The sequence below is a fragment of the Rhinolophus ferrumequinum genome, chromosome 8 (assembly GCF_004115265.2).
Source record: "Rhinolophus ferrumequinum isolate MPI-CBG mRhiFer1 chromosome 8, mRhiFer1_v1.p, whole genome shotgun sequence".
NCBI classification, from domain to species: Eukaryota; Metazoa; Chordata; class Mammalia; order Chiroptera; family Rhinolophidae; genus Rhinolophus; species Rhinolophus ferrumequinum.
In genome coordinates, this window is record NC_046291.1 from 13,682,053 (window position 1) to 13,704,566 (window position 22,514).

General features: G+C 37.7%; 1 protein-coding gene across 4 annotated transcripts in view; it reads left to right on the plus strand.

Annotated features, from left to right (window-relative positions):
- The window catches only part of PAX3 (paired box 3), a 92,841-nt gene that overhangs the window by 66,121 nt on the left and 4,206 nt on the right, over nucleotides 1-22,514 (plus strand). For all 4 annotated transcript variants that reach the window (XM_033112283.1, XM_033112284.1, XM_033112286.1 and 1 more), the window contains exons 6-7: nucleotides 4,917-5,082; nucleotides 6,543-6,757. In XM_033112283.1, the coding sequence (XP_032968174.1) occupies nucleotides 4,917-5,082; nucleotides 6,543-6,757 (381 nt within the window). The remainder of the gene's footprint in view (nucleotides 1-4,916; nucleotides 5,083-6,542; nucleotides 6,758-22,514) is intronic.

The following is a 22,514-nucleotide window of genomic DNA, read 5'->3' on the forward strand; positions in this document are numbered from 1 at the left end:
AAGAACTCCCCAAAGCAGGCAAGTATCATTCTCTTTCATCACCAAGATAATGGAAGACAGGTCACAGAAACAGAATTTCTGCTTGTAGAAGGAGAATTTAACTAGGGAGTCAGAAGTTGTGAGTTTTGGTCTCAGCTTGCCAAAAGCATTTTGTTGAGCAAGTCACTTAATTCTGCTATAATTGCTGTAATCCTGCTGTGCTTCGGGTTTTTTTTTTTGTTTTGTTTTGTTTTCTTTTTTTAAATTTGTGTGCATTAGATGAGATGATCTCAGTCAGTCTGAGTCTGTGGATGACTTTAGGAGAATTGAGATTTGTACACAAAATGTGATTGTGTGTGTGTGTGTGTGTGTGTGTACAGTGTTAACTGGGGAGAGGGCCTCTGGCTTTTATCATATTGTGAAATACCACCTCCCCCTGTTCTGTCTCCCAATTAAAAACTGCTAGGATGCATGATCTGTCACTCAGGACCCTGCTGGCATCAGTAATTTGGGGTTCTCAAAGAAACTAATGGTGACTGAAAGCCATCTAACAGATCTGCATAGTTCAGAAGCTGAGATAGGTATGGAATCTTTGAGCCTAAACTCCATAATGAAGCAAAAATATGGTCATCCTGCAATTTATTGCAGGACTTGGCTCTTGGAATGTACGGGGATGCAGTTCAGTGTGCTGTCACGTGTGTCTGTGGTCCTCTGACACTTGTGGGAGGGAGCATGGCATTTCTCCACGTCAACTTTGCTCATCCTGACCTCAGCCTCTCACCATACAGTGGTCAAAGCTGGATGGCAGCAATAATGGGGGGCTGGGAGAGTGTGGTCTGAAAAGCCAGGGGCTGGAGTGAATGAGAAGGTCCAGGGGAACTAGCAGCTTGTCCTGAATTTACCTGCTCAGAAAGTACTGTATTTGGCTTTGTAGCATTAGACATCACCAAATCTAGTGTTTAATCAAGCATTTTATAATCTTGTTATGAATTCTCTTTCTAAGGATTAAGTGTTACATTCTTTCCCTATTTCCAAATTGCATTTGAAATAACCCATCTGGAATAATGTAGGTTAGATTGCCTTTGAGGACCACACCAAAAATGTGAACCAGTAATTTATGGATGGACAAAATTAGGCTTACACCATGGGACAATTAGCACTAATCCATGAAACTTGGAAGCAAATTTGACCTCAGTCTTCATTCAAGCCAAACTGGCTTTCAATTATTTGAGGTGTTATTTGGGCATTTTCCTGTTTGCTCATGGGCACAAAAGGCTTTGGCTGTAGACCATAGAGCTAAGAAAACAAAGCAGCCTTTAATTCTTGAGTTTCTCAGACAGAGGTGGCAATGTGACATTTTTACGTAATAGCTAACATTTATTGAACACTTAATATCTCTCTGGGATTCTTTTAAGGGCTTTGATTGCACTGTCTCATTTAGTTGTCACAACAGTCTTATGAAATAGTTTTTTATTTTATTTCTTCCATTACGCAGATTAGAAAACAAGAGTTCCACAGATATTGTTCAAGGTCATCGCGGTACAAAGGGGGGGAAAGGGGGAAAGCGATTCAACTTTTGCCTGGTCTGCGTTTGCACCCATGTTAATAAAAAGTATTACTGTATCTTTTAAAGTACTAAGTTTATCCCATCTCATATTGTTGAGAGTCTGCACAAATTGGTTACTTCTTTTACTCATGGAGAGAAAAATTTGTTAAAACCTTATTTTTCTTTTGTGATTCTATAGCTTTCCCCCCTAGTTATGATGTTATGGGGGTCTTTCTGTCAACTTAAATTTTTTCTCAAAAAATCATTGGATATTGTATGACTCCAGAAATGGATCTAAAGATCATTTCCAAAAGGCATGAATGAATATAGCTTTGTGGAAGACCTCTGTAGGGGGATTTACAAGTAAGGAGAGATCCATGGGGCAGATGAAAATGAACCAGGCTGCAGTTCATCAAATGAAGTAAAAACTTCAAGGGAATGTCTTTCAGTTAAAGATGGGGTGGTAACAGTATTCCAGGATCACTGTGCTTGGCTAGTTTGGGTATTTAAAATAAAGGTTATTTTAAGATCAATCTTTTCTTTCTATTAAAAATAGAGGGTATGTCTTTTATGTGTTTCAAAGAATAAAGAAGGAAAAGACCACTTCCCAATTTGCAACTTCAGTCTATTTTTTCTTTAATGTTTCTTTTGGCAGATCAACTGGTTCTAGGAGATGCAGAAGGTTAGCAGTGGCAAGATGATAAAAAATTTGGTTAATTGGCCAGAGACAGGCAGATCTGTCTTTAGTAAGCCCTGGTTCTCCCAGAGGACTGGCCCTCTGGACTTAGATAGCCTAAATTTAAACAACATTTAAGTTCTTTTCTGTGGCAAACTCTTTAACTTCCTGTTGAAGGTTTGTTTTTCAGTAAAGATTTGCTTCCCAACTATTTCTCTTCTGTTTTATTGTACTTTAAATATAAGAACTTTAAAATCCAACTCTTGCTGGATTTACTCAATGTCTTCAATATTTTTTGTATTGTTTTGGAAAAATATAACCAGAAATCTTATGCCCCTAGTCTTTTGGATTCAATCATTTGAAGCTATTTGTAGAAAATTATGATGCTTTTCTCATTTATTATTTGAAGAAAGACATTTTTGATTAAATAATTGGGTTATAGAGGAGTTAGAATGAACTTGAATGAAAAGTAAGTTGAGATTATTGGAGTGATCAGGCATAGCCACCCAATGGATAAATCAAACTTGGTTTACTTATGCAAAGGTTACAGAAGGAATTTGGCATGGAGAGATTGACAACATGGCTCTGATAACGCCAGAAGTGCAAGCTTCTGAGTTCGTCTTAAAAGAGCTCACTGGTCCAATTGAAAACAGTAGGTCTGAATGAATGAAGTCACATGAGAACTTTTGGAAATTCCACTCTTCTCCCAGCTTAGTACAGAAAGCTGGAGATGCGCTGCACGAAGGTTGGTTTAGATAGAGGTGGGGGACCATTTTACCTGAGCCAGGTGGTCTTGTTAATCTCAAAGTTTTATAATATATGACCACAGTGTGTGGAATAGTACAGTACACTCAGGCATGAATATGGCTCTAATTTTTCACCCTCAGCCTCCTCTGGCTAACACAGCTTGTTCGAAGCACATCTCTGAACACAGTTTTCTTACCCCATGCCTCTGGGAGTCATAGTAACAGACACTCAGATTTGCGGTGAGAAACCACAATTGATGTGGACCTCAAACTGAGTGCCGTTCATGCTTCTATTATCCCAGGTGGCAAGTCATTAAGTTAAGTAAAATGCTAATTCAATTATGTATCAACATAGGAAAATATTGACTTACCTTCTTTTCCTGTTGGAAACTTAAGGAGTATTCAATGTTAGTATTTTGAGGACGTTCAAACAGCTTTCCTTACCAGTATCTTGCAACATGCTTAGAGAAGACCAAACTCTTTTGCAGACAAATGCTTGAGGGGATAGCAAACATTTAACCTGAGGCCTTGGCAAAATATTTGTTAAGTTGGGCTTTCTTGCTCCAGAAAGGAGAAATTCCACCCTCCATTCTTTTTAAAAATTTCATGACATAAAAAATTGCAAATAAGTGGTATAATTGTTAACTTCGTTCTAGGAGGAAATTAAGTCTTATCTTTTCTTAGACATGCTGGTCTCCTGCATGTATCACCTCCATCTGGAGTGACTTTTTGTTGAAATCATGTCTGTTAAAATGAGTTGAAACTCTGTCTCCACTCTAAACTTTTCCTGATTCTCTGCATTTCCAGAATGGAGCTTCTACCTCTAGTGAGCAATTATTTTGAATTCTTTGAAGACTCTGTGAATTCTAGGAGGACGAGACTATAAGCTGCTCAAGTGCAGGAATCTTATCTTATTCTATCATCTTATTCACCCCTTTATCCCTCTGACCCCAAGCACAGGGCTTTTCCCCATATAAAGTTTTCAATGAACTTTTGATATAGGAATTGGCATATCTTTAATTGGTAGACATCCTCTCTCATTTAGGGGACACCATCCCATATACACTCTGGAAAAATCATTCAAAGTTCTGCCTTTAAATTCTGCAGGTGTCAGAGCTGTACAAGATCATGAGGCCCATTCAACACCTTACATCACAATGTCTCAATATTTTTAGATGTTCAGTTACATTTCTTGCTCCAGTCACTGCTATTTTTCTCTAGCTACACCCACAAAATACTTGGGCGTTATGTTCCTTGAAGGCATTTTCTTATATTACATCCGATTTTCCTGAATGAACCTGGTTAGCATAGTGCCTGGCACAGATTAGCCTAGCTGCATAAAGCTGTGGATGAAAGAAAGAATTAATTATTTAAGGGATCTCCTTAGAGGAAATGCTTTCATTTTTTGAATGAAATACTTAACCTCTTTGGCCTGTATTTCCACTAAGATCAGTACAATGCCTCACACTTTGAAAGGGATGTAAAACGTCTCCATTTAACCTCTTGGTCAGTTTATATGACTGTCCAGGAGCTATGCCCATAATGACAATAGAAATACAGAGACAGACTGATAAGAATATAAACTACAAGGGTGAGTGTAATAGGCAAGGTCAAATTGGGACCTATGTTCTGTGGAGGTCAGAGGCTCATGGATCCTCCCTAGAATACAAGAAAGTAGGAGGGTGCTGATGGTGACAGTAGGACGTTCCTCTTGTCCCATCTCCTGTTCAGCTGTCCCTGGATTTGCGGGGGCCTCTGCAAGACCATGGAAAGCGCTTGAAGCCCCTCAGTGACCCCTGACATTTAACTCTCCTTTCTCCCCTGACAACGCAACACAGAGGGTGGAGAGCTCTTGCTTCTATTTGCCCTGTCAGTAAGCGGTCTTTAATCTGTTTTAGCATGAAAAATTCATTAAGAATGTACTATTATTTCATCAGTGAAATCCTCAAATTTTAAATTAAATCCATAGGTCTGGTTTAGCAACCGCCGTGCAAGATGGAGGAAGCAAGCTGGGGCCAATCAACTGATGGCCTTCAACCATCTCATTCCGGGGGGATTCCCTCCCACTGCCATGCCGACCTTGCCAACATACCAGCTGTCGGAGACCTCTTACCAGCCCACCGCTATTCCACAAGGTATGGAGGAAGGGAGTCCAGGGTTTCAGTGTAACTCCCTATCATTTTTCCTGCTGTTTATTTTATGTCATGCTGACATGGTTGCTGTTTGTATGTTAATTACATTCCACTAGGTTGTCCTGAACGTACCAGTCCCATTCCAGAAACATAGTTTGTTTTGGGACATATCTTAATCTCTCTAGATGAACTGTGTTGTGATATAATATGATGTCAGTATTTGAAAACAAAACAAAACACTGAAACTAAGCAACCTTTCTGAATAAATATGCAAGTTGCTTTTCTTTTGTTAAAATTTTACCTCTTCATTTGTATTCCAGTCTGCAGTTAACTGAAGTTCTATGATGCTTACTGACTGCAGTAGTGATAGAGGGAAGATAAGCTTTGATTAAGTCACTATTTGTTAGCACATAGAGGTGAATGGGATAAACCGTAAGACAAAATTATTTTGGATTATGAAAGGTAGCGTTCCAGGCGTTCAAAACCATACTATTGTATTAATACTTACGTGACTCGAATGTGTATTTGCTAAAGAAGCTTGAGACTTGGAATTCTTACAGTGGTTAATTCTTATGTTGATTAATAATATTCACTGTCAAAATAGGTTTGTTGGCATGTTAATCTGATTTCTGAATTCCTATTCTGGAGGAGTGTGCCTTGAAAGTATTATTAATATGTAAATAAATTATGTACTTGCACATACGAGGTCTGGCGATTAAGTTCGTGAACTCATCCTAGGAAAAGTGCTACATACCTCATTGCTGAATATCACTATGGTCACCTTGGAAGTACTCCCCTTGGGAAGCTATGCACTGATGCCAGCACCTAGTCCACCCTTCAATGCAATTTTGGAACTCTTTTTCTGGAATGGCCATCAGAGTTGTTGTATTACCCTTGATGTCCTGAATGTCATCAAAATATCTTCTTTTTAATATTTCCTTTATCTTCGGGTAAAGAAAGAAGTCACTGGGGGCCAGATCAGGTGAGTAGGGAGGGTGTTCCAATACAGTTATTTGTTTAGTGGCTAAAAACTCCCTCACAGACAGTGCCGTGGGAGCTGATGCATTGTCGTGATGCAAGAGCCATGAATTGTTGGCTAAAAGTTCAGGTTGTCTAACTTTTTCACGCAGCCTTTTCAGCACTTCCAAGTAGTAAACTTGGTTAACTATTTGTCCAGTTGATACAAATTCATAATGAATAATTCCTCTGATATCAAAAAAATGGTTAGCAACATTGTTGCAACAAGTTTGCAAACTTAATTGTCAGACCTGGAATTGTGCAGAGATGTGCCTATATTCGTCACAAGTGGTTCTATACCTGCATGGGAAGAAATGCAGCCGGAAATTAGCATTTGGCCTGACCTACAGACACTACTGATGGCTTGGTGACTGTGAACTTTGGCCCTGAACTTACGCTGCTGACCCTCACAGGGACTCTATGACTAACCATCTTCTTCGTTGCAGCTGTGTCAGACCCCAGCAGCACCGTCCACAGACCTCAGCCGCTCCCTCCGAGCACTGTACACCAAAGCACTCTGCCTTCCAATCCGGACAGCAGTTCTGCCTACTGTCTCCCCAGCACCAGGCATGGATTTTCCAGCTATACAGACAGCTTTGTGCCTCCGTCCGGACCCTCCAACCCCATGAACCCCACCATTGGCAATGGCCTTTCACCTCAGGTCAGTCCCGTGTTTCCAGACAGACGATTTGCTGTATACCAGAACCAAACAGTCAATTCCCTGAGGCAGTCGTATAATGAATTGCCAAATTTAAACCATAATGTATGCTTTATACAAGCCACATGATTTCAGTTTCCTAGTTTCCTTTCTCTCCAACCTTCCTACAGGCTGTACCAAAAGTTGTAGCTTAGACTTAAAATTCAAGTGATTTTTAATGTAATCACAGAGATTTTATGTTTATACTCAGTTGTGAAGGCGTTTGTCATCTCCACTCCTAGTTCCGGCCTTTGGGTAAGGAACTTACACACACATTTTTTTTTTTAAAGGTATTTGGTCAGCTGATAGGATTGTGAGCAAAAGCAACTAATAAGCAACCAGCTTTTATAAAACAATTGAAGAGGACGCAAACAAGTTGTTTGGGGAGAGACCCAGCTTGTGACTACAGTATAAATGAGTTATAAATGCACGAATTAGGAGAATTACTGCTCTTTGGGATTATATATTTGGATGTTGTAATTGTTTTTCTAATTTGCATTGGACTATGAGCTTTTCTTGAGAGATCATATTAATAAATTGCCTTGATAATTGCATGTCAGAGGGTTGGTTAAATTTCCTACATGTGGCATCTGTCTGAGGTTGACATTATTAGCAGTTGTTTAAATACAGATCGCTTGATTTTATTAGAGAGCTCTTAGCCCAGGTGGCGAGGATAGCTGCCCGCTAAATTTGGAGAAATGTCACAAAGGCGTTGCAATCTATAATTGCAATCGAGAAGCTCTTCGGGGCTGAGAGTGAGAGTTTTAACAGCTTTATCTTTTCTTAACCCCCTTTTTCTTCTTGGTGGTTAGAAAAACAGAGAGGAGCTCAGAATGACACAAATGAAAAGTGAAAAGACAATTATAGTCAATTACACACTAATCACTGACTATCACCGCTGCCTAAGCACCAAGAGGGCATTCTAATAGGCAGAAAATGAGATTTTAATGGCACAAAGGGTGGCCAAAATAACGACTCATATATCTTTGCCTTCTTCGTTTTCTTCAACTTGTGGTTTGCGTCTTGGGAGTGGAGTTCCTGGGCTCTGCTCAACAGTGATAACTCTGAGCAGCTGAAAAGTTCAAAGCCATTGGAGTTGAAAAGAATGAATAGTAAAGGCAATGAAATAAACATTTCTGCCTGAAGGCAAAAGTTCATAAATCCTTTTTTGTAACAGTAAATGTAATTAAGTTTCACAGATTCCTGTAGCACATCCTGGGATTAAAAAGAAAAAAAAAAGAGGTGGCTTTAAACCTCAGCCGAAAAATAACAACATGAAAACAATAAACATGCTTCCTATAGGACTTTAATACATTTAATTTCCAAGGGCTGGTACTTGTGAATGTGATTTTGCATGAAAATCATGGACTTATATTAATAGCTGCATCTTTAAAATGCCCAGATTTGTAGCATGTTAAGTGTCTTCCGCAGTTTAGAAGTAACATCAGAAGTAGTTATCTCTGCAGTTTTTTTTAACATAAGTGGTTTTGGACCATAGAAAAGCTTCTTAGGAATGTGATTTGGTAGAAAGTGTTAATAATAGTGAACTTCAACCCTAACCAGTTCTGTAAGGTGAGACCCAGGATTCCCTCAGTGTTTCTTAATGTTCAATCATAATAAATATAAGAACACAAATCTGTTTTCTAAAAGTGAAACTGTTAATTTTTTGTATTATAAGTGTATCACCTTGTATTTTGTATACATGTATTTTATTGTATTATATAAGCATTGCATAAGTGGCATTATTAGCCCTTGATCTTGACACTGTCAATCCTTGATTTTTCCAGAAGACTGGCTATGATTCTAGAGTTGGCAGTAGGGTAGCAATCCTTCCAGTATCAAGCAATGGAAAATTCCACAGGCAGCCTTTCCTGTATTTCTTGACAATGCCCTTACATATTATGTTAACTCCTTACTGAAAACGTTGCACATTTCCAGGATATTTTGCATTTCTACTATACATTTCTGCCTCACACCACCAGTAGGGAATCCATGTTGTTTTGGTTCTTGTAGCATCCCCAAAGAGTTAGAAAAGAGACAAAAAATATGAAGCTCCCCCTTACTTCCTCAGGCAAAGTTGAAGAATGAAAGACAGTGAGTGAAATCAGTATCTTTACAAAACATCAGTATCTTTATAAACATCTTAAAACAAGGGAATAAGAGAATTGGGTATTAGAACTCCGATTTCAGTAGCTTTTGGGATTTATCACTTCTCAGGACTGTAAGCAGAGGGAGCAGGGTTACCCTACTTTCAATTGTTTGGCTTTATTAAAAGTATTATGAAGAAAGGAACTCACGTCTACCAGCCTTGTTTACCTGTTAACTAAAGCAGAGAGTAAAGAAAGGATGGTGACCCTTTAGTCTTATTATATAGAAGTGCTTATTAATATATTCTTGGACGATATAATATTAAAGTGAAACTAATTCTATGATTACCATTCTCCTCTTCTTTTCCTCCTACTCTTCCACTTCCTCTGCCTGTATCTGGACATCTAAAATGCAGACAAGTCAACTGAGGCTCAGAGAGCTTGTGACGTGCTGAAGGCACAGGACTCGTAGTAAGAGAACTGGGATTAGAACCTAGGATTCTTGGCTCCTGGTCTACATCTCATCCATCCTAGTCCATTCACAGTTACATGATGAGGAAACAGATTTCTTGAAAAATAGAGGCAGGGGGCTTTCGTCATATTTTTAAATCATTTAGTAGAAACTGGTTTTCTAAACTTTTGGGTTCAGGTTAATCTACATTCTTTTTTGCTAATACCCTCTACGTATTATTTTATTTTTTTTTGCTTTATACACTTCTTCTATTAATCTTCTAATACACCCCCCATAATAATCTATATGCTTATTGTATAAAACGGAAATATTTTTAAAACTGTCTTTAGAGTAGGACAAAATTACCCATGACAACCACTATTAATTTCCAGCTCTTCTTTTTGGGTCTTAGGCCTTTGAGAAATATCTATAACTGCTGTGGTAGTGCATACAACTTTGCATCTTGCCTTTTCTCTATCTTTACCTTTTATCATAGTCCTTTCCCACCTATTGATTTAAATCGAATTGGAGCTAAAGTTCTTTGAGTCATTATGATCAATTCACTGTAGAGCTCTTCTGTGGAGGCTATTTGCCATGTTCAAAATATTTGTGCATTTTATTTCACTTTTTTCCTAGTGTCATTGAGATGGCTGTATTATTTGCCATTCAAGCTTGAAAATGATGGGTGAGAATGTGTGTGAACTATTGTACACTGGGCTTTCTAGTTTCTTGTCAAGGAATTAATAGACGCCATCATAGGCATATTGTGCCTCTGTATGTATGGACTTCAGTTGCTTTTCTTTTGGGGTTTCTGACATGTCTGCCCCCTCAAGCCAAGATTCTTTTAAAACTTGGCATCAAAGCCATTAGCCAAATGGTGTGTGTTAGATGCCCTCAATCCTTCTCTCGTGGAAGGTCTCAGCTTTGCGAAGGATGGGTATGGAGCATGACTCAGGAAGGTCCCCGCCTGTCCAGCTGATCAGATTGGAGTAGCAGTGGACTGCTATATATTTGTGACATTATACGTCTCAGAATACTGCCAAAAATTTTAGAAACTATTCATCTCTTTCCTCAAGGTGCTGACAGGTTTTGTGCACTACTGAATCGTTGGCAAGTTTATCTTGTTCTGAAGGAATCAGTGACTATATCTAGGGAACATTCCCATTTTAGTTACCGAAAAACTGAGGCCAATGCAACATAATCGTCTAAATGACAGAGTGAGTTACCAGCAGAGTTAAGAGCCAAATCTACCTCTTTTCCAGTTATTACTAATTCTTCTATAAATAGAAATTACACATTTCATTTGTTGGAGAAGCACAGTGTCCGAGAAAGCTTTTGTGAGCTCCGGCACTCATATTCAACCTGATTTTCCTGTAGGCATGGTGGAAAGTCTTCAAAATTGGCGTGTTTGGCTTCCCATTCCTTTAAAAACTAGATCTGTCAGGGAACTTGAGGCAAGATTCTCAAGTGATGAGTAGGTGGGGAGGTAGGCTAATGACCTCAAAAATTTCTGCTGTCTCTGAATTGTATTTTGTGTGAACTACATGACCATTTTAGGAGATGGGGCTTACACTCGTCTATGAATGACAAAACACCCTCTGAGAAGAAAACCATTCAACTCACTCCATAAAGGGCTTTCTCCTGCAGTAGCAGCCTTTTTTCGAAAGGTTCTATACCCTTGTTGTGGGACAATACAGAAGAACACAGTTAAGAGAGACCATGTATTTCCCCTTCGAACCCAGATGGTATGTTACCAACACCCTCCTGCATGTGCAGGAGAGAAAAAGGAATATTGACTTGGAATATGGTGTACCAAGGAAATACCACCATGTGCTCAAGACATGAGATGGATTAACATGTTCTTCTAATTAACTTTCCTTTGCGAGAAACGCTACCCTCACTGTGTCCCCCACCTCCAAGACACACACAACCAAACCCCCAAAACAAGGCCAATTAAATTAACAAACTTATCATTTCACGGCCTACCCCCACCCTACTTCTACTAACTCTGCACTTTTTGGTGACAGCTTCTAATGATTTCTTGAGTGAAATACAGTATCAGTGGGTTACATGGTTTCTAGGAAGCTTTTTTTATTTTATTGTGATGTAGTATACAAAAATGGGCCAACTTGGCTGCATTTAGTGTTCATCAACCATTGCAAATGATTCTTCAAATGTTTTGGGTTTGGTAAAACCTAAAACACATTTTGCCAAGCACTTTTCCTTCTTAATTTTTCAAACTGTATTTTAGGGAAAATTTGATCCATATGGTTTTAATTCATTTACTCTTATATCATTGACATTTTTTTTTTCCTATGGAGCCATTTGATATCCAAGAAGCTTTCTGAGCCTTTCTTACGTTTGTTTTAAGATTTCCCTCCTTAAAAAGAGGAAGTCCTCTTTGCAGCCTCAGAGGCCATAAATTTTGAGTACTCTCTCAATTCAGCAATACTTAAAAATACATTTGGTATAAATCTGGATTATTACGAACACATTTTGTGTCTAGAGCAGATGGGCAGATTTTCGTTTCTGGTTTACGAGTGAAACGAATGACAAAATAAGAAAATAGGGTTAAATTACAAAAAAAGGTTTTGTTTTAGAGAACGTTTAACTGTTATTAATAAATCCCCATGGTGAGAGCTATGCTCAGAGGCCTCATTTCAAAGTTTGTCCGGGTCCTTGGTAAGAAGTAATTGAGTAACGAGTACACCTGTCCTATTTCATGGATAATCTCCTGAGGAAAGAAAAAAAAAAATCTCATAAAGATTTGTGTCCCTGGCTTGAAAATGCTTGAATGTTTGCTCACCACTCAGCAACTCAGGAACAAAGCCTAGGTCTGCAGATCTCATCAAGTTTATCGACCGTTCATCTTTTAAGTCTGGTTGAATCATCCCAGTTTTGTGGGCATGAGACACGGTCCCAGAAGTAAACTCAAGAAAGAACAGATAGATCTTTATATTAATGAGATGGTGGTTAATGACGAACGATGTCAGGATGAACTTTTGTTCTGACTCCCATTTCACAAAAGAAAACCTTTAACTTCACCACCCCTCCAGTTGCTTTTAAAGAATAATATTAAAATTGAGATTATTAGTGTGTAATGTATGTAAATTGCATATTTGGTGTCAGCTACGCTTATTAGGCAGTTTCTCCATTTCATGCATATATGTATTAGACTGTCGAGGTTCCAATTCAAATTCGATTTCAATTGCTCAGCACAGTTTCTTTTGACAAACATTTGTTAATCCTGAAACTTATTAGGGAGGGACATTTAAGTGTTAATATGTGTACCCCAAACTCAAGACTGCTTTTGATTTAGCTTGTCATTTTGTGGACCACAGTATTCACAATTATCTTGAATTCCTTAACCGCCTGGCAAGATGATGGTTTTTGGTCCATCGTTGGTGTAAGGGCTTACTAGAGATCAGCTTGTTTTGTGGATGAGGTACAATTGCTAAGACTGGTTGTGATGGATACTTTTCTGTTTCATATCAGGAGACAGTGTTTTTCACTGTGGCATGATTGTTCCTTGACCTTCACTCGTGCTCTTGGTACATACATGTAAAAGCAGTACAATTTTCCCTGGTGGCAGGCCAGCTTCTGTTTCAAGGCAGCTGATTTTATGGACATTTGTAAGCACACATCCAGATGCCCGGCCAGTTGTTCTGTGCATTTCACACACGGGTTGCAGATCCTGTGCCCACAGCCTACTTTTATCATCGTGCAACACCAGGCAACCAGGTCGCCTGCCACCAGCCCGTTTCCCAACAGAGCTACTTCCTTCCATTTACACTTCCCAGAAGTTCATTTGTGGAAGAAAAAGGAGTGATTTTGATGCAAGAGATTGGTGGGGTGTCAAACAAAGCTTGGACAGAGAAACAATCTGTACCAAAGTGGCAGCTTCTCCAAAGCTTGAGTCTCTTTCTGTTTCATTTCTAAAGTAGTTCATGAGCTCAAAACCATGGCTGCAGAAGCCTCGGATGTTTATAAAGACTCAAGGATGTTTACGATCATAAATGAGCCCATTTCAGCTGTACCAGAATAACCATTAGCTATTTGCATGTTTCCATTCTGCCATATTAGGTTTTTGAGATGTTCTCTCTGTGGTGAAAACACTGCTGCTAACCCATTTGTTGAATCTATGCAGATTGCAATTGACTTGGTGCCATTGATTTTTCTCCGAGGACTGTGGTCGCTACCCTTAAAGCATAGGAGGAGAGCCCTGGTTTATGTCAACTCTAGCCACGGTCTCTTGAATTTAGTTACAAATTTGGAGAATTGTGAGAGAAACAACCACTAGGCCAAAATCTCCGTTTTTAAGGAAAGGGAGGGAGGAGCAGCCAGTGACTGAATCTCACATCATGTCACTGAAAGGAGCCACAAGGAAACCTTTCTTGCTGAATTAAAAATTTTTGGTTTCTGCTGAATTGGTTTAAATAGAAACTCCATCAGTGACTTTCTGTCGTACATTGCACAAATTAAATGCCACAATCCCAGCGTTTTTAGGCCCATTTGAATTCTTTTAGCCCTTGCGGAGGAAAAAAAGGAGTGTGATTACTTGGTCTATAACGAAGCTACTAGAATGAAAAGTTTTTCTTTGTAGTTTGTAATATAGGGTAAAGCTGCGCTGAATTCTAGTGTGCGGCCAATGGTCTGAATCAACCCTTTATATGTGGTTGGAATGCAATGTAAAGCTTTTAATTTATTACTGCATTTGCAAAATGGCAATATCTACAGAAATCTGAATACTTGCATATTTATTCAATTAGAGGCTGAATGTATGCTTTGTACTGCAGACACAAAAAACTGGATTCAGTCATTAGTTGTGTACTATTTTTTTTTTCCTGAAGAATTTGCCTCTGCAAAACAGTCTGGGTTTCATCAGAGGTGTATATTTTTCAATGTACAGTATAATATTTAAAAATTACTCTTGACATTTCGCTAGAGTTTAGTAACTAGAATTTCAGAGATTAGTGATTGCATTGTCCCTGTTGATCAATGGGCAAGATGGAAAATTGGGAAACCCTTTGAGGTGGTGCGTTTTGTAGAATCCCCGGGTAGTATTTCTACCTTAAAGGGAATATTTCTTAGCTGTGAGATGATGGTACAGCTAGTCTTCAGCCTTGAACTAATGAAAGAGACAAGCATTATTCAAAGAAATCATTACCTTTTGTTTTTCCCACAAAATGCTGCTGTCTCATTGTGTGCAGCGTGCCTTGAAAAATTGAATTAAACTATTGCATCTGTTCTAAGATTAAAAAGCCCTTTATAGAGCTGATCTTTATGACTCGATGGGAAAATTTCTAGTTCAATGTCAACCCTTCCATAACTCTTCCAGGCAGAATTTCTTGTGTTAGCCTCTGTTGATGTCACAGTGCTGTGTTTATACTTGTACCTTGTTAAAACACGTATCACACTGTAATATATTATCAAGTATCCATTCACTCCTTTGACTATGAGCTTGCAGAGGAATGGTGCTAGGACACAATCATCTTTGAACACCCAGAAACCAAACAGTGCCTCGTAATAAAATTATTGTTCCCCAAAGTGGGCTCTTTGGAAGAGTGGTTTGGGGAAAAAGAATTCTGAATCAGCAATTTGGTAAATGTTACAAACTATATCCCTTTGTCTTTCAGAGTCTCAGTACACATTAGCCGACTAAAGGCTCTGACAAGGCTTGGGGTATGGAAACATGTTTTACAACTTAGTGTTTTCTAATTTAACTATGGAGCCCTTTGGTTGAGTAATCAAACTACCAAATTTTGAGGAACAATTCCTAGGAAGTACTGAATGAGAGAAAACACATGTGGAGGCCCAACTCATGACTCTTCCATTTCTAAAATAGTTCCCTTGATTTTTTTTTTTTACATGTCAATGTTTCTTTCTATTTTACATCTGATGTTATCTTCTGCTTCAACACATTGTCAACCTTCAGTATAACAACTTAGCAGGAAAGAGAGGAATTTTAAAGACAAAGCTGTAAACTGCTTAATAATGTTTAGATAAGGCAGATAAGGGAGTAGAGGAAAGAAAGAGAATCCCTGTTTAGTGAATTGATTGTAATGTGGGTATAACTCGTCCATTTAAAGCAAGAGCCCCTAGGTCAAAGATACTAGATTCCGATACTTATCAGCCCCTCACTGTGTGTCATCAGACAAGTTGCTTAAACTATCTCAGTTTCTATTTCATCTTCTTGTTAAACTGGAAAATATTAAAAAAGAATTGCCCCATAGAGTTATGTGAGAAACACAAATCTTTTTGACAAAGTAATAATACTATTGCAACATGGCTTTCATTTTTGTTTACTTAGAGATATCACGCAAAAAAAGTAATTTTGATTGTTGCCGGCAAAGAGAGCAAATGTGGAAACAGAAATATATAAAAAAAAGGCACTTTCTTGGTGGACTGAAGTATTTTCAGGTATTCCACTTAGACGTTTTAAAGAACTGAGGACTCATGTTGGTATCCATTCAGAATGCAGTATTTGTAATGTGCTTGGAGTATGAGAGTCCCCAGAAATGCAACGTACAAAAATGGGTTTTGTTTCAATAATTCAGATCACAGTCTCAGGAGAATTCACTACAATGGAAACAGGAACCAACGACTCCTCACTCCCTGAGGCTAAGTGTGGGGAGGAAAGAGGATTGTCTTACTGTTTTCCTCTCCTTATTTTTGTTTTGATTTATTGAACTAGAGTTCCGACGTGCATACGTTTTGAGAAATATGCAATCCATCTTGTGGGATACTGGATCCTGGGTAAACTGGAACCATGCTGCTTACCTCAGCGGCAGGGCAATCTGACGAATCTGTGCTTCTCCGTCCCCAGCAAACGGTAAAGGTAGCTAGAACAACAGGTATGGTAGAAAGATTTTAGGAAGGAAGGGGCAATCTAAGTAATTTTGAGTTAACCGATTGTGGAGCATTCTTTTAATCACTAGATCACGAGGACTGTCTTTTGTCAAGATCTGTAGGAACAGATTTCACTTCTGTAGATCGAAGACCTATGGAAGGGGCTTCCCTGTATGGTGCCAGCCCACATAAAGTTGCCTGTGCAATAGGAGTCATAGCTACTGCTCAATGTATTATCAAAGACACAGGCAACTTTTTCAAGCAGAAAAGCAACACAACATTTTGATTGGTCCAGTGCCCCTGGCATTGGATAAGGGAAGGAATTAAGATAGATAGGACCTTAGCTTTGTGGAGTCGTAGCTTCTGGTTCTTGGAAGACTGTGTGCTCAGATGTTGTCCCATATTTGTTGAGTTGCTACAAGTTTCCATGCATCTAAATGAATGCTTATTCTGCCTTATCACAAAGCCCAGGAAACTGAACAGAAAACATTTCCTAAAGGATATGTTCATTCTTGACATCTACTCATTAAATCAGTATCACTTGGTCTGTTCACTTGGCTTTGTTTTCTATCCTAAGGACATACCCTCCTTCACATGAAGAGAAGGGAAGGGAAGGCTTTCTTCTAAATCTTCAGGTGTTTAGTAGATGGAGTGTTATGACATGGAGTTTGGGCAGCCACCGACATATTTGCCTCCTTCACACATAGTTTGGAAGAAAGGAGAAATTTCCTTGTTGAGTTAGGCAACCGTTTTCCTCTTAGTGAGCTGGAATGTCTGCCCTCCATGTTGTTAGAGTTTTGGGTGAAAGGGAAATTTTAGTGGAATGGGAATTCAGTGGAGCCCAATAACCCTCTTTGGAGGGGCAGAGCTGAGTCCCTACTTTCCAAAAGGCAGTGTGGATTTCTAGTTTATTATAAGATTTTTTTGGTGACTCTCAGACAGAGCTGGGCAGTTAAGGTTGAGCAAGGTTTGCATTCATGAATCCAAAGGTGAACCAGCCCTGCATTTCCTTGAATGCAGGTTTAGTTTATGGGCAATTAAAGATAAGTTTTAAATGCCATCTCATTGAAGTAGTGTGGGATGCCCAAGCACAGAGCTTTTCCCTTACTATATTTGGCATCCTAGGTCCCAAAGGGTCAATTAATATTCAGTAAACGTGTCCTGAAGTAGTCATGAAATTAAACCAAGATATATGTTGGATTTTCCACAGTCATGTTTTCAGACAGGTTTTTGAAACGATGAGAAGTTTGAGTGCTTACCCTTTAAAGGGCTACTGTGGTTGTGAGAAATTTCCTGAACTAAGAAGAGTTAACAGCAGGTAATGTCATTCCTCCCAGAAAGAGTTTAGTGTGAGACTCTGTGTTAAGTGATGAATGAGGGTATCTGACCCACATCTGTTTTACATTAGAATGGAGCATTGCCCTGACATCCTTAGGAGCATTTGTCAAGATTCCCTGGACAGAGCTTCTGTAAATTACATGCTGCAAATGTGTCAGGGTCAGATAAGAGGATATCATTAACTCCCCCAAGTTTATTCAAGGCTCTGTCAGTCCATCTTAATATGCTAACGGCCAACAATTTTCCTTGAGCCGTCTTGTTATATTTTTCATTCATAGAAGAAAAAATATATATGCTATACCCCTTTATTATTGCACATGTTCTTTTCTCATAAATCATATTAATTGTAGACATGGTCACAAAGCATATTAAATGCAGGCATGCGTAAATGAATTAAAACATATGAGAATTTTATTACGGCCCATGGTGGGTCTAACAGTCAAATACCAAATGTATTAACTGGCATACTTTTTCATTTAGGTGAAATAAGCTTTTTCTTAATGGGCATTATTTTATTGATAATAGGTGGGCATAATATGATTGTTCATCATTAGCTAGAAGTAAACTATATACAGAGGGTGCCAAAAAAATGTCTACACATTTTAAGAAAGGAAAACTGTTATTAAAATTATAATACTCAATATGTACCAATAACAAAAGATGAATACAAGTCACGTTTGACTTCTGCAATTACAAGAGGTTCTCAAAGTGGTTACGATCAGCGTCCAGACACTTCTGATTATGGTGAACTACTGCTTGAGCAACGTTGACCAAAGTGTCCACTTGTATACATTTTTTTGCCCCCCCATATATGTATATATGCATATACCAGGGGTGCCAAAAAATGTATACACAGTATTCATCTTTTGTTATTGGTATATATTGAGCATTACAATTTTAACACAGTTTTTTCCTTTCTTAAAATGTGCATATACTGCATACTCGTACACAGTATATATAACATATAAGGTATGTATGTATGCATCTTGCAAGCCATTTTCCGTTAATGCTTTACCTAGATTTATATTTTAGTCATTAGTCCCTAAAGAACATTGCTATCAATTTAACAGCTTAGCTGTATTGAGAAATAGGTATTCTAAAGAATTGATAAAATAAAAGTCATTCTGTAATTTGTCACAGAGCTGGAGATTAACGTATATGTGTTACTTAGGGTTTAATAGAGACAGTATTTACTGTGCTCTTCACAAATAAAACTGGAAAATATATGCAGCATATGTCTGGTACTAATACTGTTTCATTATGCATTAAACATAGCTACTTGTAAAATGTTAGCTAAGGATTAAAATAAACAATAAGGATGTATTTAGCTGGACATTTAAATCCACTGTTTTTCTATCTGGTTTGGTAAAGGTCAGCCATGCCCTTCCCATAACTCTCTAGGTCTGGGTGAGAAGGTCACCATACCTACCTTAAGAGAAACTTCTGCCTTCAGGCAACTTCCCTCTTACAGCTTTCAAACAGACAGGGCCAAAAAATCTAATTATTTAGATGCTAATCAACTGCAGGATAATTCCTAAGGCATTTGAATCTGAAAACAACATGTTCAGGAAAGTCTCGGCTGTTCAAATTTAGGCTTTTCAGTCTCCAAGATACAGTCACTGAAAATTAACCATTAGATGACTCCATCCGTATGGGCAAAAATCATTTGGACAAACATTTGAATATTTTTGTTTTGGTTCTGGAGATAAATGATATCCAAATTAAAAAATAGACATATAGTCAGTGGACTTGGATGGAAAAGTAGAAAGTTAAAAAAAACACTTTTATACAAAACTGTAATTCACAGCGGTTTTCTAAAAAGCAACTAAATGTATGTTATTAAATATTAAATCAGAAGAACATCTGGTTACTTAAGAACAAAAAAGAAAATAAAGACAGGAACCAGGACTTCTACTAACGAAGAAAGAAGCATCTAGATGTTCCTCATAATTTGCTAAATCATTTTAGATTTCTGATAAGCTCTGAGCACTTTCAAATGAAGGCAAAACCCTAATGCTTACGCCAAGACAAATATTTTCCAGACACATTGTTTAAATGTAAATCTTAATTTGGGCCATAGTTTTTATCTTTTATATTTAATCTTACAATAGGAAAATTAATTCAAGAGAAATATGGCATGAAGCAATTGTAAAGAGTTAGTTTTTCCTGAACCATATAATCTTCCAATCAAGATATAAACAACCTATTTGGAATTCTGAAATTTGATAATGAGCTTAAAGAGATCTTCAGAAAATGTCTCTAATGCGGATGGCTGAAGAAGTGTCAGCTCGTGATTCTGACGCTTTGCATTTGTTTTTAAAAGTAATCCATAAAACAGTTAAGAAATGGTGTCTAGGAAATATTTTTGGAGGTAAAAATTTAGAAATATACTTAATAGATATTTTTCAGATACCACACTTACGAGTTGTACTCAACTAAAAGTAAAAACTAAGTTCTTCCCCCATGTCCCTTCCCTATGGGACAGAACAGATTTTTATTAAAGGACAGTTCGCTTCCTGGTCATTGCATCTACTGGATTTATCTGGCGTTTAATAAGAACGTGGTTAATGTTCAGTAGACAGATCTGAGTAACCCTGAGTTTATTTCTTTTCCTTTGAAATTGTTTGTGAAAGACAGGCAATTGTGCTTTCCTCTACCCCAAATTTAAAGAAAAAAAAATCAGACAAAAATGCCAACCCTATAGTTGAAATAGCTTACTAATGGTTTCTGAGGGGAAAAAAGCACACGTTTTGCAACAAATGAAGATTTTATTTTACCTCTGAATTACAAATTGCTATAGGAAAAGCATGTATAAAAGAAATCCTGAGGATATTCTTAAAGAGAAAATATGACTGAAAGACATTCCATAACCATATTGGGGGAATTCCAAGAAGTTCGTTTACCAACTTCTTTGTGTAACAAAAAGAAATTTCCATAGCTTCCCTTGAACCATATGAAATACAAAATAGCTTTCAAAGAAACATACATAAAAGTGTAATGGGACCCTTCCATAGAGATTTGAGGTTTTAAATGATGTTGGGGAAAAGTAATGTATTTTGTAATTCTGTATTCACTATTTTTTTCCAACAGAGGTTTCATTTCTAATTTTTAAATTAGAAGTGATTAAAAAGATGTATATTTCTCAAATCTCAGTGCAAAATATTGAAATACATTGTATTAGTTACAATTTGTTTTATTAATTTCAATTTCAGACCAAATATAGGATAGTATTAATGCCTCTTTCCCCATCCTTCTACAATTCTTAAGAAACAAATCACAATTACAGTATGTGACAATCACGGTGGAAATAATAATTTGTGGGACAATGTCTGTATTTTGAGCTCTATCAGAGAAGTGAAAGGGACCAAAGATAATTAGTCTCTGGTCGTCTTAATTTCTTCACATTAGCGGCTGCAAGTATTGGGCTGCTGAGCTAAGAGCTATTGCTAAAGCGGAAGCTGTCACTAGCTTCCTGTGTGACAGTGGCAATACTGACAGGAAGACCCAATAGAACCTCTTCTATTCCATTCACCCAGCATCCATCCCTCCTGATTGAGTCGCACTCATGGATGTCTTAAAGACATTTTGCCCTGGAATCTTTGAGGAACTATCTTTCTATTGCCCTAGATAGAATATGGCCCTGGCAGATATCTTTATCCTCCAATAGATACAGTCAAGGTCTTAGATTTAAATCCTGACCTACAGTTTTTTTTCAAATTCAGCAACTTCAAAAGTTGCTTCATGACCATCATAAGCTGGATTTTGCTTATAGGAAGGACTCATGTCTTCTCTTTTAGGATCTTAATGGCTTTCCCCCGCCCCCATAGACAGTTATTGCTGCCTTCAAAGTTATACAAGCAAAAAATGAAGGCAGAGGATTAAAAAAAGTTTATCACAGCAATGTACATATAGTTCATGGAAGAGTATGCATGTTTTGAATAAAATTCTGCTCTTACTCCCCAACTTTAACTGTATATGGAGTATTCCATTTCTCCCTTAAAGTGATATCCCATTAACTGAGTTACAAGTACAGATCCTCATGAAGGACACTGTTAATTTAAAATATATTTCCTTTTTTTTTTAAAAATGTCTTTTTTTAGTCTAGTACCGCTGGATAATTTTCTTCTCTGAATTGATACAGTTACAAAATTGCTTTTTCTAAGTGTTTTTTTTACACAGCACAGCTTATTTACAGGAAAATATTTGTACGCTGTGTCATTATCCTCCTTTCATTAAAAAGTCACATTTTTCGTATTTTTATTTTTTCTATCCATTCTTGTCTAGTAGGCCAGTATACTAAGAGGTACCCCTGATTAAAAAGGAGTGTATTTGGCACTTACCAACCTCTACTTTGAAGACTCTTTTCTTCTAATAGACACAAGTAATTTTGGCTTGAAATAAAATATTTAATAAATTAGTATATCAATTGAAGTTTATGAATTTTCCAATATACTACTGTAAAATCATCTCTATAAGCTCTAAGAAAGGCAAAAAAATACAAAAAACAAAAAACGAAACAACCCAAAACCCAAACAACACCAATAAAAAAACCCTCCCAAACCAAACCAATGTAGTTGAAAGAACATTCAGGAAATAAATGCATTCTAGGTTGTGTTCAAGTTTTTAAAATGAGAAAATGAAGTCATTAACTTAGTATAAAGAGTGTTGGATAGGACCCGAAGAGAATCCCAGCGTTCCACTGACTTTCCAGCCTCATGGAGCTCTGAGTCCTATTAATTTTTATTTTGTGATTTTCATTTTCCCCCAATCTCCCATAAAACATAACAGTGCTCTGTCAGTATGATATTTTTTTTAGAATATAAGTAATTTTTAGAGATTTTAAAAAAGGTATTTCACCACATAGCTCCAGGAAATCTGGGAATATCTTTTAAAAGTTGGGTATTACTGTGTTGCTTTCAATGTGTTGCTTTACAATGGCCCATCTCCGCATGTGCTGACACACATACCGTGTTTCCCTGACAATAAGACCAGGTCT